Source organism: Schistocerca serialis, chromosome 3, assembly GCF_023864345.2.
Source record: "Schistocerca serialis cubense isolate TAMUIC-IGC-003099 chromosome 3, iqSchSeri2.2, whole genome shotgun sequence".
In the NCBI taxonomy this organism is placed as follows: Eukaryota; Metazoa; Arthropoda; class Insecta; order Orthoptera; family Acrididae; genus Schistocerca; species Schistocerca serialis.
Window position 1 is genome coordinate 452719379 of NC_064640.1, and position 20072 is coordinate 452739450.

General features: G+C 45.0%; 1 protein-coding gene across 1 annotated transcript in view; it reads left to right on the top strand.

Moving 5' to 3' along the window:
* Window positions 1-20072, top strand: part of LOC126470354 (DEP domain-containing protein 1A-like) — a 121842-nt gene that overhangs the window by 60088 nt on the left and 41682 nt on the right. The window contains exon 3 of the mRNA XM_050098146.1: window positions 1578-2984. Coding sequence (XP_049954103.1) covers window positions 1578-2984 — 1407 coding nt within the window. The remainder of the gene's footprint in view (window positions 1-1577; window positions 2985-20072) is intronic.

Consider the following 20072-nt stretch of genomic DNA (forward strand, 5'->3'; position numbering starts at 1 on the left):
CCCCATCAGTCAAACAAATCAGTGACAGCTTGCACTGTACGTGCTTGAGCATTAGCCTGCAAAATGATGGTCAGGTCCTGCAGAAAATGTCATCACTTCTGTCTCTAAGCTGGTCGTAGGTTGAGTTCCAAAAATGAACGTCATAGAGACAGAAGTCCAACACTCATATAACATTTATGAAAAGAGAATGATGAATATCATGTTGGAAAGTTGTAATGAATGTTGTTGTGTTAGTTCTTTAAAATATTGTCAGTATATCCTGTGTAAATTATGTGGCGTCTTTGAGGCTCCAATGAAACAAAAAAATATTTTATGAGTCATTTACACTGAAAAGCCAAAGAAACTGGTACACCTGCCTAATATTGTGTAGGGCCCCCACGAGCATGCGGAAGTGGTGCTGGAGGGAACTGACACCATGAATCCTGCAGGACTGTCCATAAATCCGTAAGAGTAAAAGTGGGTGGAGACATCTTCTGAACAGCACGAACAAGGCATCCAAGATATGCCCAATAATGTTCATGTCTGGGGAGTTTGGTGGCCAGCGGAAGTGTTTAAACTCAGAAGAGTGTTTCTGGAGCCACTCGTAGCAATTCTGGACGTGTGGGGTGTCGCATTGCCCTGCTGGAATTGCCCAAGTCCATCGGAATGCACAATGGACATGAATGGATGCAAGTGATCAGACAGGATGCTTACGCATGTGTCACTTGTCAGAGTCGCATCTATACATATCAGGGGTTCCATATCACACCAACTGCACACGCCCCACATCATTACAGAGCCTCCACCAGCTTCAACAGTACCCTGCTGACATGCAGGGTCCATGGATTCATGAGGTTGTCTCCATATCTGTACACGTCCATCCGCTCGATACAATTTGAAACTAGACTCGTCCAACCAGGCAACATGTTTCCAGCCACCTACATCCAATGTTTGTGTTGATGGGTCCAGGTGAGGTGTAAAGCTTTATGCCGTGCAGTCACCAAAGATACACGAATGGGCCTTTGGCTCTGAAAGCCCATATCGATGATGTTTCATTGAATGGTTCACACGCAGACATTTGTTGATGGCTCAGCACTGAAATCTGCAGCAATTTGTGAAGGGTTGCACTTCTGTCACATTGAACGATTCTCGTCGTATGGGAAAATCCTCAGTTCATCGCTACCTCGGAGAAGCTGTGTTCCATACCGCTTGTGCGCCGACTATAACACAACATTCAAACTCACTTAAATCTTGATAACCTGCCATTGTAGCAGCAGTAACTGATCTAACAACTGCAGCAGATGCTTATTATTTCATATAGGCATTGCTGACCACAGCACTGTATTCTGCCTGTTTCGGTATATCTGTATTTGAATACGCATGCCTGTTCCAGTTTCTTTGGCACTTCAGTGTATTTTTCCTTTAAACTAGATTTAACTGTAGGATATTTTTTCGTGCCGTTAATTTTTCTATAATACCTGCATACAATTGTGTCTGTTCATTATGCTGAAAGTATGTCAAAGGCAGTCAGCTGAAGCATAATTGATGTAGTTAATAGGAGAAAAATGTACAAAACTAATTTGTCTCTTACTTTTCAGACTCTGCAAAAATATCCCTCCATTTGTGGAAAATTCTTCTCTGCCAGTCTCTTCCAAGTCTTACCATGTTGCCTCAAGACTGATTAACTATAAAGATGCAATAACTGGCAAACCACAAAGTGATTCTTGCCACTATATTGTGGAGAAACCAGGAGAGCAATATAGTCTTAGTGGTAGACGGGAGATTTTATTGCAACAGACTTGTCACGCTCAAAGCAATGGGTTTATAACACGTAATGGATCTGCTTTTAATACAAGGGATGAAAAGAAGTTTTCACAGGTTCCACATTCTAGAATTGGGCCACACGCTGTATACAGTAATAGAAACAATACGATATCCAGCACCCAAAGGTTAGGTCAGTACATCTGCCAAAATGAAAGCAAAAATGTGTACTCTCTAGGTTCTTCAGCAACTGAACAAGTGTGCAGTGTAACAGGAAAATCAACACACAATCAATATTTAAAACAAACAGTTGAGCCCCAGAGGCAGAATTCATATCGACAGTCTAGAAAGCACACTTCTTCTGGTGAAAGCAGTATTCGGAATCCAAATGGCATACACCACATGCAAATTGTGGCTGGAAATGATGTGTGTGGTTTAGAACCTGACCATAACAAGAGAAATTTGCAGAATTTATATGCCACTGATTGCTTGTTGGGCCCACAGAATATGCAGTCACACTACGACAGTGACTACTGTGATCTTAAGGGTAAAAATTTCATTTACTCAGATCCTTACAATAAAGACGAACCTCCTAATAAATGTTATAAAGGAAATTTGGTACATTCTAATGATAATACTGCCCAGAAAGATTCTTCAAATGATTGCAATTTGAAGATATATTCTCAGTCGGATGGCTCGGTTGCCTTTGATCACAATGGACAGAAATTCTGTCAAGATGACATGCCAGCTATGAAGAACATGGTTAGAAGGACTTTGGGGGAATCACAGAATACAAGAAGTTTTGATTCTGTGGGTCATCTGAGCAGGCATTCCTGTCTTAGTTCGCAGGATACCAATAAAGTTAAAAGTCAGAATGAGAAGTATTCTGAACACTCACATGCATATCGAGGTACCCACCATCCGAAACTTAATGGTAGTACTAGGAGAACAACACCAGGTCAGTCATCCCAAAAACATCAGTACTTCTCAGAGAGTACAACTGCAGAACCCAGAAACTCTGCTTCTGAAGGAATACAGTCACTACCATCAAACCAGGAATCCAGGTTTTATTTTGGTGAGCTTGACAACAGAGTGCTGCCAACTACACGTAGAAGTTATGCTGTATTAACTACTGATGAAAGCAGTGAAGCTGACCGTACCTCACAGGCCTCTATTCCACCAGACATTTACACGAAACAGAGCGGCAGCACTCAGTATATCTGGAAGGATCTGCTTTTTGAAAGGTAGGTGCTTTGACTGTTGTAAGCATCTATTATAACAATAGCTGTTAGCTATCTTACTTAACAGGCATCTTTCCTAAATTAATGAAATTATACTTGGAAATGATGTAGGTTGCATACCACTGTGTTCAGTTTATTAACATCTCAAGTGAAATAATTATTTTAAAATATTGGCTAATTAAGCTCAGGCATTGCCTGCAGGGGATGCAGCAGCTCTTATAACTAATGTATGTGACACAACCACAAGTCATGTATGGTGCTGAGCAGTGCTTTTAATTGTAATGTGCTGCTATGAGGGCAGTGAATATGAAGATGCTCGTGTTTGAGTGAAATCAGTTAAAATATATTGAATAATATTCAGCATGTGGTTGTGTTCTGTACATTATTATTGCTGTGTGAACATGACTTTACCACTTTTAAATGGTTTTTACTTCGTCAGAGAACTTCTTTAACAAACCAAAAGGTCACTGTGACAGGAAAGGGAAATTATTGGCACAGGGGTAAGAAGGATTACTTTTTCCACAGGAATTTGAAACTGTGTGTTCTGATATACAGTAAGTTACTACTACAAAATTTTACAATATTTGTAAACAAATACAGTGAAATAAAAGCTTTACAAGCAAATACTATATCACTTACTACAGTTAGCTACAAACTGAAAAATATGTACAGAAACTATTTTGTTATTGAAAAATATGTTTTTGTGTGTGAATAGTATCTACAGTTTTCTCCACCTTCAATGGCCATCTCTTTCTGTGGCCATAAACTTAAACACAACTCCCAAACTCTAAAGATTTATCGGATATTATGCTGTTAATAATAGTTTAAGCACTTGTCTTGCCACCATTAATTCTTAACAGAACATTGTTGAGGAGCAGTAAGCAGAAATTGACAAAGAATCATTATTCTGTGGTTAAACCTATTTGTAATATCACAATATAGTTTATAATCATAGTGGATTCATGATGTCAACACAGTTTTCATCGTATTAATTTTTAAAGTAGGTGAGTGGGAGATTGAGATCATGTTCATCACACACATGCAATGTATCTTCTTTTCTTGCTTAACATTTGAAAACTGTGAGAGCAAATTGTTTAGTGTATGGAGTTCATTTAAATACAAATTTGTGTAGTGATATTTTACTGTTTTGTTAGTATCTCATCACATGACAAGAATTTTTGTTTACTTCTCCACTAATATTCATATTCATATTCATAGAAAGACACAGTTACTACATAAATTAACACTCTCAAATAACCATGGCACTTTTTGGAGTGATGGGGTTTTGCATTATCCTGCTGGTGTATAGTCGCCAGTAGGGTGCTGTGGACAAACAAATGGTTACTCACGATCAGAAAATAGGTTCCATCTGGTAGGAAATGGTGGACCTTTCAGTGGCCACATTTCATTCATTGTAAAAATTCAAGCTTTACACCTGCCTGAACAGTAGCTTCTTAACGAACAAGGTGCATGGTTTCGTGTGGTTTTCAAAGTACTTATAACCAACCAACACTTTCGGGAACCACTCATCCCTCTCGAGACCCCTATCCCCGGAAACCTACAGATCAGAGGTCAATTACCAGCTGCATGGATCTCAGCCTGTAGATCCCAGGGCTGCCCACTCTTCACCGATCCCCACACCCACAGTGGATGAGCCCCCTCAAGAATCTTGACTATCAAAATTTCTGAAAGAGAAGAATTAGATGAAAACTACTGTGGTGACCCCAGAGGCATCAGTTCCTTCCATACCGTTGGATTCTAAACCAGTGTTCATTATTGATGAGACCAGTGAGAAACAGTGGTCCTAGGATGTGACCTGTCCCCCTGGCCTCTTCACTCATAACCAGAACAACTTCCACATAACAATCCAATGGAACTGTAATCAATATTAGTGTCACCTGCTGGAATAACAACAAATTTCCTCATATTCTGCTATCTGCTCTCCATGAAACACACTTCACTGATGACCATTCTCCAACACTCCCAAGATTTCCATGAATTTGTCAAAATTATACTGTCCGTTGGAGGGCATCTGGAAGGTTCTGTGTATTGGGTTGCACAGGTGTCATCAGTGACAGGATTCCCCTCCATATCACATTAGAAGCATTAGCGAGACGAGTGCACGCAACCCAAGCAATCACAATTTGTAACGTTTATTTAGCTCCAGGCAGGCCGCGTACATTGAGATGACTGCCTTAATCCAATAACTCTCCCACTCTTTTCTCCTACTTGGGGATGTCAGTGCATACCCCTCTGTGAGGAAATAATTCCTCCACTCATAGGAACTTTCTGATTGACCTGCTTCTTTCCGATCTTGTTCTGTCTCTCTTCAATAGCAGTTCTCCTATCCACTTCAGTGCCACCCATGGCACCATTTTCGGCCATCAACCTTATGATCTTCATGATAGTGACCTCTTCCCAGTGACCTGTCACTACCCAGTGAGACAGTTACCACGTTGGGCTCTTCAAAGAGCCAACCGACACTTACATACCTTCCTTGTCACCTTCCTTCCCTCTGTCAGATTTCACTGACGAGGTTGTGGGAGCCATCTTCAACACTATCACATTTTGCTTGGCACCATCACATTTTATTTACCCTCCATGACTAGTTCTTTCGAGGCTCCCTACTGATTGTTATTCCTCATTTGTTATCCCTCAGATTATTTTGGGTTGCAATTAGTACATCACTCAGCTCCACACAGGTTCAAGAGTGGCATATCACAGAGTTCCATGTTGAGTGCTACACTCTTCCTCATTGCCATCAATGGGCTAGTGACTTCCATCTGGCTACTGGTCACCCCTGCACTCTACGTCAATGACTTTTACATGTGGTATAGCTCCTACCAAAACGGCCTTGCTGTGCTGGTACTGCGAACGGCTGAAAGCAAGGGGAAACTACGGCCGTAATTTTTCCCGAGGGCATGCAGCTTTACTGTATGATTAAATGATGATGGCGTCCTCTTGGGTAAAATATTCCGGAGGTAAAATAGTCCCCCATTCAGATCTCCAGGCGGGGACTACTCAAGAGGATGTCGTTATCAGGAGAAAGAAAACTGGCGTTCTACGGATCGGAGCGTGGAATGCCTGATCCCTTAATCGGGCAGGTAGGTTAGAAAATTTAAAAAGGGAAATGGATAGGTTAAAGTTAGATATAGTGGGAATTAGTGAAGTTCGGTGGCAGGAGGAACAAGACTTCTGGTCAGGTGACTACAGGGTTATAAACACAAAATCAAATAGGGGTAATGCAGGAGTAGGTTTAATAATGAATAGAAAAATAGGAATGCGGGTTAGCTACTACAAACGGCATAGTGAACGCATTATTGTGGCCAAGATAGATACGAAGCCCACACCTACTACAGTAGTACAAGTTTATATGCCAACTAGCTCTGCAGATGACGAAGAAATTGAAGAAATGTATGATGAAACAAAAGAAATTATTCAGATAGTGAAGGGAGATGAAAATTTAATAGTCATGGGTGACTGGAATTAGAGTGTAGGAAAAGGGAGAGAAGGAAACGTAGTAGGTGGATATGGATTGGGGCTAAGAAATGAAAGAGGAAGCCGCCTGGTAGAATTATGCACAGAGCACAACTTAAAGAAGGTTGTATACATGGATGAACCCTGGAGATACTAAAAGGTATCAGATAGATTATATAATGGTAAGACAGAGATTTAGGAACCAGGTTTTAAATTGTAAGACATTTCCAGGGGCAGATGTGGACTCTGACCACAATCTATTGGTTATGACCTGTAGATTAAAACTGAAGAAACTGCAAAAAGGTGGGAATTTAAAGAGATGGGACCTGGATAAACTGAAAGAACCAGAGGTTGTACAGAGTTTCAGGGAGAGCATAAGGGTACAATTGACAGGAATGGGGGAAAGAAATACAGTAGAAGAAGAATGGATAGCTTTGAGGGATGAAGTAGTGAAGGCAGCAGAGGATCAAGTAGGTAAAAAGATGAGGGCTAGTAGAAATCCTTGGGTAACAGAAGAAATATTGAATTTAATTGATGAAAGGAGAAAATATAAAAATGCAATAAATGAAGCAGGCAAAAAGGAATACAAACGTCTCAAAAATGAGATTGACAGGAAGTGCAAAATGGCTAAGCAGGGATGGCTAGAGGACAAATGTAAGGATGTAGAGGCTTATCTCACTAGGGGTACGATAGATACTGCCTACAGGAAAATTTAAGAGATCTTTGGAGATAAGAGAACCACTTGTATGAATATCAAGAGCTCAGATGGAAACCCAGTTCTAAGCAAAGAAGGGAAAGCAGAAAGGTGGAAGGAGTGTATAGAGGGTCTGTACAAGGGCGATGTACTTGAGGACAGTATTATGGAAATGGAAGAGGATGTAAATGAAGATGAAATGGGAGATACGATACTGCGTGAAGAGTTTGACAGAGCACTGAAAGACCTGAGTAGAAACAAGGCCCCCGGAGTAGACAACATTCCATTGGAACTACTGACGGCCTTGGGAGAGCCAGTCCTGACAAAACTCTACCATCTGGTGAGCAAGATGTATGAAACAGGCGAAATACCCTCAGACTTCAAGAAGAATGTAATAATTCCAATCCCAAAGAAAGCAGGTGTTGACAGATGTGAAAATTACCGAACAATCAGTTTAATAAGCCACAGCTGCAAAATACTAACACGAATTCTTTACAGACAATGGAAAAACTAGTAGAAGCCGACCTCGGAAAAGGTCAGTTCGGATTCCGTAGAAATACTGGAACACGTGAGGCAATACTGACCTTACGACTTATCTTAGAAGAAAGATTAAGGAAAGGCAGACCTACATTTCTAGCATTTGTAGACTTAGAGAAAGCTTTTGACAATGTTGACTGGAATACTCTCTTTCAAATTCTAAAAGTGACAGGGGTAAAATACAGGGAGCGAAAGGCTATTTACAATTTGTACAGAAACCAGATGGCAGTTATGAGTCGAGGGACATGAAAGGGAAGCAGTGGTTGGGAAGGGAGTAAGACAGGGTTGTAGCCTCTCCCCGATGTTATTCAATCTGTATATTGAGCAAGCAGTAGAGGAAACAAAAGAAAAATTCGGAGTAGGTATTAAAATCCATGGAGAAGAAATAAAAACTTTGAGGTTCTCCGATGACATTGTAATTCTATCAGAGACAGCAAAGGACTTGGAAGAGCAGTTGAATGGAATGGACAGTGTCTTGAGAGGAGTATATAAGATGAACATCAAAAAAAGCAAAACGAGCATAATGGAATGTAGTCGAATTAAGTCGGATGATGCTGAGGGAATTAGATTAGGAAATGAGACACTTAAAGTAGTAAAGGAGTTTTGCTATTTGGGGAGCAAAATAACTGATGATGGTCGAAGTAGAGAGGATATAAAATGTGGACTGGCAATGGCAAGGAATGCGTTTCTGAAGAAGAGAAATTTGTTAACATCGAGTATAGATTTAAGAGTCAGGAAGTCATTTCTGAAAGTATTTGTATGAAGTGTAGCCATGTATGGAAGTGAAACATGGACGATAAATAGTTTGGACAAGAAGAGAATAGAAGCTTTCGAAATGTGGTGCTACAGAAGAATGCTGAAGATTAGATGGGTAGATCACATAACTAATGAGGAAGTATTGAATAGGATTGGGGAGAAGAGAAGTTTGTGGCACAACTTGACCAGAAGAAGGGATCGGTTGGTAGGACATGTTCTGAGGCATCAAGGGATCACCAATTTAGTATTGGAGTGCAGCGTGGAGGGTAAAAATCGTAGAGGGAGACCAAGAGATGAATACACTAAGCAGATTCAGAAGGATGTAGGTTGCAGTAGGTACTGGGAGATGAAGCAGCTTGCACAGGATAGAGTAGTATGGAGAGCTGCATCAAACCAGTCTCAGGACTGAAGACCACAACAACAACAACATAGCTCCCACTCTGTAGCCTTGGCTGAACGCCAGCTCCAGATACCATCTGAACAGCCTCTGCTTTTGAGTCTTACCCAAGGCTTCCAATTTTCTGCTGCAAAAACATGAGTCACAGAACTCTACCTGGGTACCCAGGGCTTGGACTTTGTTGCACAGTCCTGGTACATGGACTCCTTTTATAAAAAGCTTACTTGGCTGTCCTGGATTCAACACTTAAACACCAGACTGTGAAAGCCTAATGCTCTGCTTCCTTGCCTATAAACCCCCCCTCCCCCCCCCCCCCCCCCAATCCCTCAGGAGGCGTGCTGCTCTTTGGTGGGTTCACGCTTGGCTACCACGGGGCTTCATCTTTTGCAGCATCGTTTCTCTTCTGCGCTGCATGTCTATCATCTTGCTTTTCTTTTCCCCTCCCTCGGAGAACATGCCTAGGCTGTTTTTGGAAATGCATTCTGCATTTTCGATAGTCAATATCAGAATACTCTCCACTGTTTTTCATTCTTTTTGTATTTCTTCGTTCATCTTCTCCTATCCTTCTTCCCCTTCAGCACTTGAGATTCCTTTTTTTCTTCTTCTTCCTCCTCCCTGTGCACTCCTGAAGGCCGGCCAACACGTCTGACGCGTCACAGGTGACTGGGTAACGAGTAATTCGCAGCCCCAGGTCGACAGATAGGATTTGCATGTACCCCCTGGTACAGGCCAGGCAGAGGGAGGAGTTCCCCCTGTGGGTACGGGGGTTAGAAAAGGCCCGAGGTATTCCTGCCTGTCGTAAGAGGTGACTTGAAGGAGTCTCTCACTTTTCAGCCCTAAGAGTTCGGGTCCCATTCTATGATTTGACCTGCCACTTTCAAAATTCTACAGAAGTGTGGGCCATATGGGAAAGGACATCTTACTTGGTGCACGAGTTATCCATAGTGCCCTTAGATTTGACCTCATGAATCTCTTGTCATGGCTTTGCATCTCTACCTGTGATTCAACTATTTGGGTGAGGTCACTTTCCGGGGTATGTCATCTTCTTCGTTTGTCTCCTGTCCTCTTTCGCCCCGTGATAATATTGGATTTCTCTGCACCCAATATCCACCACGGTAGTCAGTCCATTGTGGTGGGGCTGTCATGCACCCATTTGATGATAGCCCCTGACAACACAGGGATCGCATTACTGAAGCAGACTAAGTCATCTCTTGCTTGTTACTGTATGGCACCAGCAGTCTCTAAGAAGGGCAAGATCGAATACAAATGCGGACAGGTATGACCCTAAATTGTTTCCCTCCCTTGCTACATCATGGGAGGAACATAGGGCTACAGAGCGGAGAGAACCGTATTTGCCTCGGTTTTTAGTCTGTAGCAGAACTGATGGGGACTTCTTTCTACTTACAAAGCCTCAATTCTTTGTTGAACACCTTGAGGATACGTTTGGAGAAGTTACACTGCTTTCCAAGATGGAAAACGGCACAGTCTTGATTCAGACAGCATCCCCAGTCCAGTCCCGAGCTTTACTCGCCTCTGACAAGCTGGGTGATATTCCTGTTTCTGTCACTCGCCACAAAAGACTCTAAAAGCTTCGTCATGGTCCAGGGGATCATCTTCCATTGCAATCTCATCTTGCAGTCTGATGATGAGCTTTACGCCAATTTAGAACGTTGGGGCGTTCATTTCATCCGACGCGTTTACAGGGGACCCAAAGACAACAGGGTTGATACCGGTGCCTTCATCTTGGCCTTTGAGGGTGATTCATTGCCTGTAAAGGTCAAGGTGATGGTTTACCGCTGTGACATTAAACCATACATCCCTCCCTCTATGCAGTGCTCTAAGTGCTGGAAGTTCGGGCACATGTCTTCCCGCTGCACTTCCAGTACCACATGTCGAGACTGCGGACATCCACTGCACCCAGATACTCCATGTGTGTCTCCTCCCACTTGCATCAACTGTGGAGAGCACCACTACCCCTGCTCGCCAGACGGACCAGTACTCCATAAGGAGTGGAAAATCAGGGAGTAAAAGACCCTGGACTGGTTTACTTACCAAGTGGCTAAACGTAAATTTGAAAGATTACACTCCATTCGGTTGACACCACCATCGCCGTCCCAAGTGCCAGTTGTTACTCACTCTGTGCCGCGAAATGTGCGCCCTCCAGGCCACCAGAATACATCCGCCTCCTTGGTGATAGGGGGCAAATCTTCCTCCGTTGCTCCCAAAGCACCTACTTCAGGAGAGGATATTGGTCTCCTCCCCCCTGCCAGAGAAGAAACAGCCTTCTCCAGCTGCTCTTGTGCGGAAGGGGTCCTTGGGGATCTCTTTCCCAAGGTCTCCACTAATGCCACGGCAGACAATTGCCAGTGGATAAAGAAGCCAAAAGCTGCTGGAGAAAGAGCTTCACGGTTTTCCTCCGTGCTTGAAAGTGCTTTGGAGAAATCTTCCTAGCAAGCCCCTAAAGAGAAGTGAGAGAGCAAGCAAACTAAAAAGTAGTCTGCTAAGAAACAGGATCCTCTGGTGCCCCCAACACAACCACTCCCTATCAATTCTGCATCTGAGGATGTGGTGGAGATCTTAGCGTCCCCTGTGGACCTGGATCTCACTGATGCCTCATCCACCATAGAAATGGCTATAAATACTCAATCGGTGGCAGCGGGTGACCCTGAAGCATAACGTGCCTCCTTATGCGTTTCAAGCCTTCCCCGCCTCACGATAACATCATCCTCTAGTGGAATTGTAGCGGTTTTTACCACCACTTGGCTGAGCTATGGCAACTCTTAAGCTTTACACCTGCTTTCTGCATTGCCCTTCAGGAAACCTGGTTCCCAGAAATGCGGACCCCTGCCCTCCTTGGCTATAGGGGATATTACAAGAACCATAGTGACCATAATAGTGTGTCAGGTGGAGTTTGTGTCTATGTCCTGAAACGTATATTTTCCTCCAGATGCTGCAGTACCCCTAAACGCATTGGCTGCACTGATTGATCAACTCCCTAAACCTTTCGTACTTCCGGGAGATTTTAACACTTGTAACCCCTTGTGGGGTGGCACCATGTTTAGTGACCAAGGCAGAGATGTCGAAAATTCACTATCACAATTCAACCTCTGCCTCTTAAATACAGGTGCCCCCCACATTTCAGTGTGGCACGTGGCACATATTAGGCCATTGATTTTTCAGTTTGTGGTCCTGGCCTTTTCCCATCTATCCACTGGAGAGCACATGATGATGTGTGGTAGTGACCACTTCCCCATCTTCCTGTCACTGCCCTGGCATCAGGCCCACGGACGCCTGCCCAGATGGGCTTTAAACGAGGCAGATTGGGAAGCCTTCACCTCTGCTGTCACCGTTGACTCTCTCCCACATGGTAACATCAATGTGGTGGTTCAGCAGGTAACTACAATGATCGTTTCTGAGGCGGAAAACGCGATCCCTCGTTCTTCAGGGTGCCCCCGGCGAAAGACAGTACCTTGGTGGTCACCAGAAGCTGCTGAGGCGATTAAGGAGCATCGGCTAGCTCTACAGTGGCACCCTTACCTGGAGCACATAGCCTTTAGACGGCTCCGTGCCAGCTTATCAAATGACGGAAACAGAAGTGTAGAGAGAGATACTTCTCAACCATTGGGTGCCATGTCACCTTCCCAAGTCTGGGCAAAGATCAAATGAGGCTTTGGGTTCCAGACCCAAAGAGATGTTCCCAGCGTTAACGTAAATGGCGTGTTATCATCTGACGCAAATGCGATTCCCGAGCACTATGCTCACGTCTCTGCGTTGGAAAATTACCCCCAGCCTTTCGCACACTCAAACAGCGGATGAAAGACAAAGCCCTCTCGTTCACTGTACACCACAGTGAACCCTGTAACACCCCTTTCACAGAGAGGAAGCTACTCAGTGCCCTTGCACATTGCCCTGACACAGCTACTGGGCCAGATTGGATCCACAGTCAGATGATTAAACATCTCTCGTATGAGTACAAACGATATCTCCTCATTATCTTCAACCAGATCTGGTGTGATGGCATCTTTCCATCACACTGGTGTGAGAGCATCATCATACCAATGCTCAAACCCGGCAAAAACCCACTTGATGTGGATAGCTATCAGCCCATTAGCCTTACGAATGCTGCTGAAACATATGGTGTGTAGGCAGTTGGGTTGGGTCCTGGAGTCATGTGGCCTACTGGTTCCGTGCCGGGGCAGTTTCCGCCTGGGTCACTTTACCACTAATAATCTTGTGTCCCTCGAATCTGCCATCCAAACAGCTTTTTCCGGACACCAACACTTTGTTGCCGTCACTTTTGATTTACGAAAAGTGTATGACACATCATATCCTTGCTATATTATACAACCCTCTCTGTATGCAGATTACTGCACTTTGTACTGCTCCACCAGTACTGGTGTTGCTGAGTGGCACCTACAGGGAGCCATCCACAAGGCGCAGTCATGGGCTGTAGCCCACAGCTTCGTTTTTGGCTGCAAAGTCGTGTGTTATGCACTTCTGTTGGCTTCGTACCGTCAATTGGGAACCAGAACTTTACCTTAATGATGCTCTAATCACTGTAGTGGCGATATATCAATTCTTAGGGCTGGTTTTCGACACCCGAGTAACTTGGCTTCCCTACCTTTGTCAGCTTAAGCGAGAGTGCTGGCAGCACCTCAATGCCCTCCACTGCCTGAGCAACACCAACTGGGGTGCAGATCGCTCTGCGCTGCTGCAGCTCTACAGAGCCCTTGCTCAATCCTGCCAAGCTGTGGGAGTCTGGTTTATGCTTCGGCAGCACCCTCAGCATTGTGTGTACTTGCCCCAGTGTACCACTGTGGCGTTCGACTAGCGATGGGAGCTTTTAGGACGAGTCCCTCTTGGCAGAGGCTGGAGTCCCTCCATTGCAGGTCAGGCAAGCGCAACTGCTCGCCAGTTATGTTGCACACATTCATAGTTCTCCTGCGCTTCAGAATTACTGTCTCCTTTTCCCACCCATGGCGGTTCATCTCCCGCATCGGCGGCCCAGGTCAGAGCTGACAATTGCAGTTCGCATTGAATCTCTTCTGTCTGAAGTGGAGTCCTTGCCGTTACCACCCATGCTCGAGGTCCATTCGTGTACACCTAGGCCGCGGCTTTGCCTGGACCTTTCACATGCCCCCAAGGACTCCGTTCACCCCGCGGCGCTCTGCTGTCACTTCCTCTCGATTCTTGACATGTACTGAGGCCACGAAGTGGTTTACACCAACAGCTCGATGGTTGATGGTCACGTCAGCTTCACATATGTCCATGGAGGACATATTGAACAGCATGTCTTGCCCAATGGCTGCAGTGTTTTCACTGCAGAGCTGGTGGCTATATCTCGTGCTCTTGAGCACATGCGTTCATGCCCTGGGGAGTCGTTTCTTCTGTGTACTGACACCTTGAGCAGCCTACAAGCTATCGACCAGTGCTACCCTCGTCATCCTTTGGTAGCGACCATCCAGGAGTCCATCTGTGCCCTGGAATGGTACGGTTGTTCAGTGATGTTTGTGTGGACCCAAGGACATGTCAGAATCCCAGGCAATGAACTTGTTGACAGGCTGGCCAAACAGGCTACACAGAAACCACTTATGGAGATCAGCATTCCAATAACTGACCTGCATTCGTTTTTACGCTGCCAGGTTTTTAGGCTTTCGGAGATGAAATTGCATAGGTTCAATATGCACAACAAACTGTGTGCCATTAAGGAGACTACGAATGTATGGCAGGGCTCTTGGTTCTGTGTTGGCTCCGCATTGGCCACACTTGGACGACCCACGACTACCTCCTGCACCGTGTTGACCAGCCTCTTTTGACGCGGCACCCGGTTGACAGTTGCCCATATTCTGCTGCACTGTCCGACTTTGACTGTCCTGCAACGAAATCTTCAGTTACTGGACTTGTTGCTACTAATTTTATCTGACAACACTTCATCAGCTGATTAACTGTTACGTTTTATTTGTGAGTGTGGGTTTTATCATTTGAACTAAGTTTTAGCACATGTCCTTTGTCCATCTGTATCCTCCACCATAGTGCTTTTAGGGTGGTGGTTTTAATTTGTTTGCAGAGTGGCTGGTTTCTCCTTTTTATTCTCATGGTCAGCCAGCCACGATAATCTGTTTTGTCATTTCAATCTCTTCTAGCTGTTTCTTGCATTTCTGTAGTTTTCTTCTCCCCTTTTGTCCATTTAAGTGTTTGTTGCCCTTTCGCCGTTCTTGTGGTTTTCCTTTCTCTCCATTTTGTGTTGTCAGTCTCGCTTGTTTTATTCTGCCCCTTGTGGCATTGTTTCATTCGGAACAAGGGACCGATGACCTATGGTCCCTGCCCCCCTCTTTTATGCCAACCAACCAGGGAGGGGTGACTGCCTGAGCTGCTACCTTCCCAAATTGCCGATTGGTGCCTCTGTGAGGCGTTCAGTAGGTGTGACCTGAGGTGTGAACAATCCCCTAAGGCAGGTGCGCCCCCTTCTGAAGGGGGCCTCCAGTTGGAAGGAGCACGCCATCGGAGACGCATGCAACCATGGGGGATTTTCTCACAACGAGCCAATCTTATTCACAATCAAAGACTGTGAAACATAAACGGAAAGAGGTTAATAATTCAAAGGCCCTCCCAGCTGCACCAAGGTTCCCCATGGTTTCATTTACTGAAGGGTCAGTCCTTCACTCCAGTAAATCTGTTTATTATTCAAAAAAGTGTTGATGCAATTGGTGGCCCTGTGAAATCCTGCTATCATTCACACAATGGCACTTTGCTTTTTGGAGGCTACCTCTGATTCTCAAGCACTACTGCTTGTAGCTTCACTCCTCCATGGCTATCTTGTTCATGTTGAGGCCCATCAAACGCTGAATTCTTCCTGTGGTGTTAGTTACACTAGGCTGCTCGACAGGCTGACCGAGGCTGTAATTCAAACGTACCTCTCTGACCAGGGTGTCATTGCCATCCATCAAATGATGAAGAAAGTAAATGCTTCCTTAGTGCTGACACGCACTCTTTCTCACTTTTGACAGAGTGGTTCTTCCGTCATAGATAAGCAGGTTATGAAATTATCACAGTCAGACCATATATTCTAAACGCAATTTGCTGCCACCAGTGTCATCGTTACAACCATACTTCAAGAGTCCTGTCGACACCCACCCAAATGTGTAACCTGTGGTAGGGGTACTCACAAGGGCGATTGCCCACCTCCTTCTCCTCACTGCACAAATTGCAATGACGACCATGCCGCCACCTCCTATGACTTTCCTGTGTATCTCGATGAGTGGGCTGCCCAAGACATCTGAATGAATGAAGTAATAACTGCCTTACCCAGTCACTCACAAGTTTTTGGCTGGTCAGAAACCCTGCAGTCTACCATCTGGCACCTACAGTACTGTTCTTGCTACATGTCACTCCACGGAGGACATGGCCATGCAGACATGCGACCTCAAATTTAACACCGCGGTTGTGAAATCGCCCAGTGTCCTGGTAGCATCCTCATCTTCTCCTCCAGCTGTGCAACATCCCACTACACTTTCTCCTCATGGGGCGAGGTCACCAGGTACAAAACCCGCAGGCTGGAAAGGACAGAAGAAATACTCCCGTGAAGACATCCTACATCCCTCCAGCCAACCAACATCTGTGTGTCTTCCTCTACTTACCGGAAAGGCTTGAACAAGTAAATCAAAGTCAAACGGTCTTCTCCTTCGCTGACTCGGAGATCCTCTTCAACAGTGTCACCATGTGATACCCTCGCCAGGCCGATCTCCATGTTGCCGGTGCTCACCACCGATCTCTTTTCAGTCCTGGACTCCACAGACTGACAGCAAGTGAATGCTGATGCTTTTGCAGACCTATGGAGGAGGATCCTCCTGCATCTGTGCCCTGTAGCAGCAAGTCTTCACAGGCTTTCACTCGGCAGCCACTGAGGTGATACCCCTTCACTTTTTCCTCGTCATGACTCTCCTCCAATAGAACGTTCGCAGCCTCCAGCCCAACAGAGAGGATTTACAGCTGCTTTTAGCATCACAGCATCCACTTGTTCTCTGCCTTCAGGAAACAAAATTGCATCCTCATGACCGCTTAGAGCTCTTGCATTTCTTCCTGGTCTGTTTTGACCTTCTCCCTGAGGTCAGCATTACATCTCGTCAGGGAGCCGTGGTGCTCATACGAGATGACGTTCATAGTCAACCCTGCCTTCAAGCTGTTGCAGTTCGCCTTTTCCTTCATTACTTGACCTTTTCCCTTTGTGCCATTTACATCCCTCCATCATTTGATGTCACCGGGGCAGACTCCCTCCAGCTTATTGGGCAGCTACCTCACCTCTTTCTCCTGCTCGGTGACATTAAAGTGCACCATCCCCTTTGTGGTTCTCCCAGAACCTATCGGAGAGGGTGCCCTCTTCGCTGCCTTCTGTCACCTTCACGTCTTCTACCTTAACACAGGAACACCCACATTCCTTTCAGACTCCACACACACACCTATTCCGTTTTGGACCTATCCTTCTGCACTGACCAACTTACCCATCGTCTCGAGTGGCCCATTCTCTCTGACACATACTTGAGTGACCATTTCCCATGTGCTATCTATGCCTACCCCATCTATATGCACACCCAAATGGCAGCATACTAAGGCCAACTGGAGGCCTTACTCCTCTCTGGCGACCTTCGACGAACATCATTTCCCCAGTTGTGATGACCAGGTGCAATATCTTGCAAATGTTATCCTTGCTACCGCAGAACATTGCTTCCTCACACTTCCTCTGTAGCACGCCATGCACCTGTCCCTTGGTGGACTGAGGCATGCCGCAACGCACAGCTCCTCTTCCGTTGTGTGGACCAACCTCTGACAGCTTCCTGGGACCAAGAGCCATTCCCCAGTTTCCGGCCTGACAGTAGCAGAGATGTCATCATGGACCCTATTGTTATCTCCAACCCCTTGGGCCACCATTTTGTGGAGATTTCGAGCTCCTCCCACTATCACCCTGCCTTCCTCCATCAGAAACGAGGAGAGGAGGCTTGGGCGATACCCTTCTCATCTCCGAATCGTGAGTGCTACAATGCCACCTTTACTACGAGGGAACTAGATCGTGCTTTCACTTCATCCCGGTCCTCCACCCCAGGGCCAGACGCTGTTAACATTAAGATGTTGCATCGCCTTTCTCTTGCAGGCAAACACTTTCTGCTTAATACATACAACTGCATCTGGGCAGAGGGCACGTTCCCCAAATGCTGGCGTGAAGCCACTGTCATACCCATCTCTAAGCCCGGTAAGGACAAACACCTTCCTTCTAGCTACTGCCCCATTTCTCTTACCAGGTGTGTTTGCAAGATGATGGAACATATGATTATTGCACTGCTGGTATGGTGGGGCAAGTCTCGCAATTTATTGGCCACAGCACAGTGCGGATTTTGAGCGCGCAATTCTGCAGTTGACTGTCTTGTCACTTTGTCCACCCATGTTATGAATGGTTTTCTTTGGAAATTCCAGACTAGCCATGTTTTTCGATTTGGAGAAAATCTACGATACCGTACTCTCTACACTTAGGGCTTCAGTGGCTGCGTGCCCTGTTTCCTTCAGGAATTTTTAAGAGACCGATTTTTCAAAGTACATGTAGGTTCTGCCTTGTCGGACAACTTTATTCAGGAAAACGGTGTGCCTCAGGGTTCCGTCCTGGATGTTGTCCTCTTTGCTATCACCATTAACCCCATAATGGCCTGTCTCCTGCCGGGCCTCTCCGACTCCCTTTTCGTAGACGATTTGTGCGCATTGTGTTCAACTTTTGACTTTCCGCCATTCCCTGACGGAATGCATATTTAATTTTTAGTTCTGGACCTCCATTTCTCTATGGAATATTTTATAGACCTTCCTCCACATCCCTGTTTTTAGTTGTCTTCGTATTCTACAGTTTTGCCATGGGCACATATGACTAGTTGTTTTTTTGCCACAAAACAAAACAAACAAACATTGCTCATACATCTTGGGGTGTGGATTGTGCTATTCTCCTCTGTATTAGGCAGACTGTTGACTCGTTGTGATTGGACTATGTGCCAGGTTTCTGGTTCAGTGGTACTGTAAAATTTGAAATTGTTGGATCCAGTCTGTCATCATGGAGTGAGGCTGGCCACTGGCACCTTTCAAAGTAGTCTCATAGTCTCCTTGCCAAAGTGCGGATCTTCCCTCTTCAGCTCTAATAGTACCCACTCTTGCACACTTATGCCATCACCATCCAATAATTTCCTAACCATCCAACTTATCACCTTTTTGCACACAAGGGGCATCAACCTCATGACAGCTGCCGTTGGGTGGGATTTCTAGTTGGAGTGTGCCTCAAGGGGGGAGTTGGGTCATTTCCTGTCACAAGCTGGGTCTGGGAGACCCTCAACCTTATCTCCTTCTCCAGCTGCCTCAGTCAGCCCCCTTCTACACGCCAGGTCCCACCCATCTGTTGACCTTACTTCTCTCACCTTGTGTAATTATTGGCAATCCGACTGATGTCCTTTACATTTGTAGCCTTTTAACTTTTGCTACTATAAATCTCACGGCTCTAAAGCATTATTTACTCTGCAACTGTCTTTGCCTTTGTTTGGGTTGTTGAGGGTCTTGATGAAGCACCTCATTGGTTATACCGTTTGTACTGCCCTGATCCATGTACTTCTACTTCTCCATAAATTATTACTCAGCTGTGGCATCAGCCTTGCCTTCAGTGGCTTCCTTTTACTGATTCCTACATGCTATATTGGTTCAAATTTCTGGCACACATCACTAACTCTAAATGAACTTTCTCTTAATCGAAGAACCGATTACCTCACTGTTCAGTCCCTTAACCAACAACCAACTAACCTCTCCTGGAATTGTACAAATATGTGTTAGAAAAAGAGCAGTGACAAAAATCTGTGCCCTTCAGGTACATACAGAGAAAGGAAGGCAAGAACTAGTCTGGCTTTAGAGGGAGAGGCCGTAGATGAGGAACTGACAAGAGTAGCCATTAGGAAAAAAAGATAAGTCAGAGCTTTATTTTGACTGTTAATAATAGTGAAGTGAGCACCGAAGTCTGCTTATAAGGTATACATTTCTGTGGGTTGGATTATTTTGGATATGGTCCAAACATGACTAAGACTGAGAAGTACTGGTAAGTATGAAAGCTTACCAACCTGTTTCATGCTTCATACATCTTGTAGGTTTTCTTCTTTGCCATAGTTCTTATGATTATTGAGGGCTTTAAACAATTTTTAAATGATTGTACACAACACAG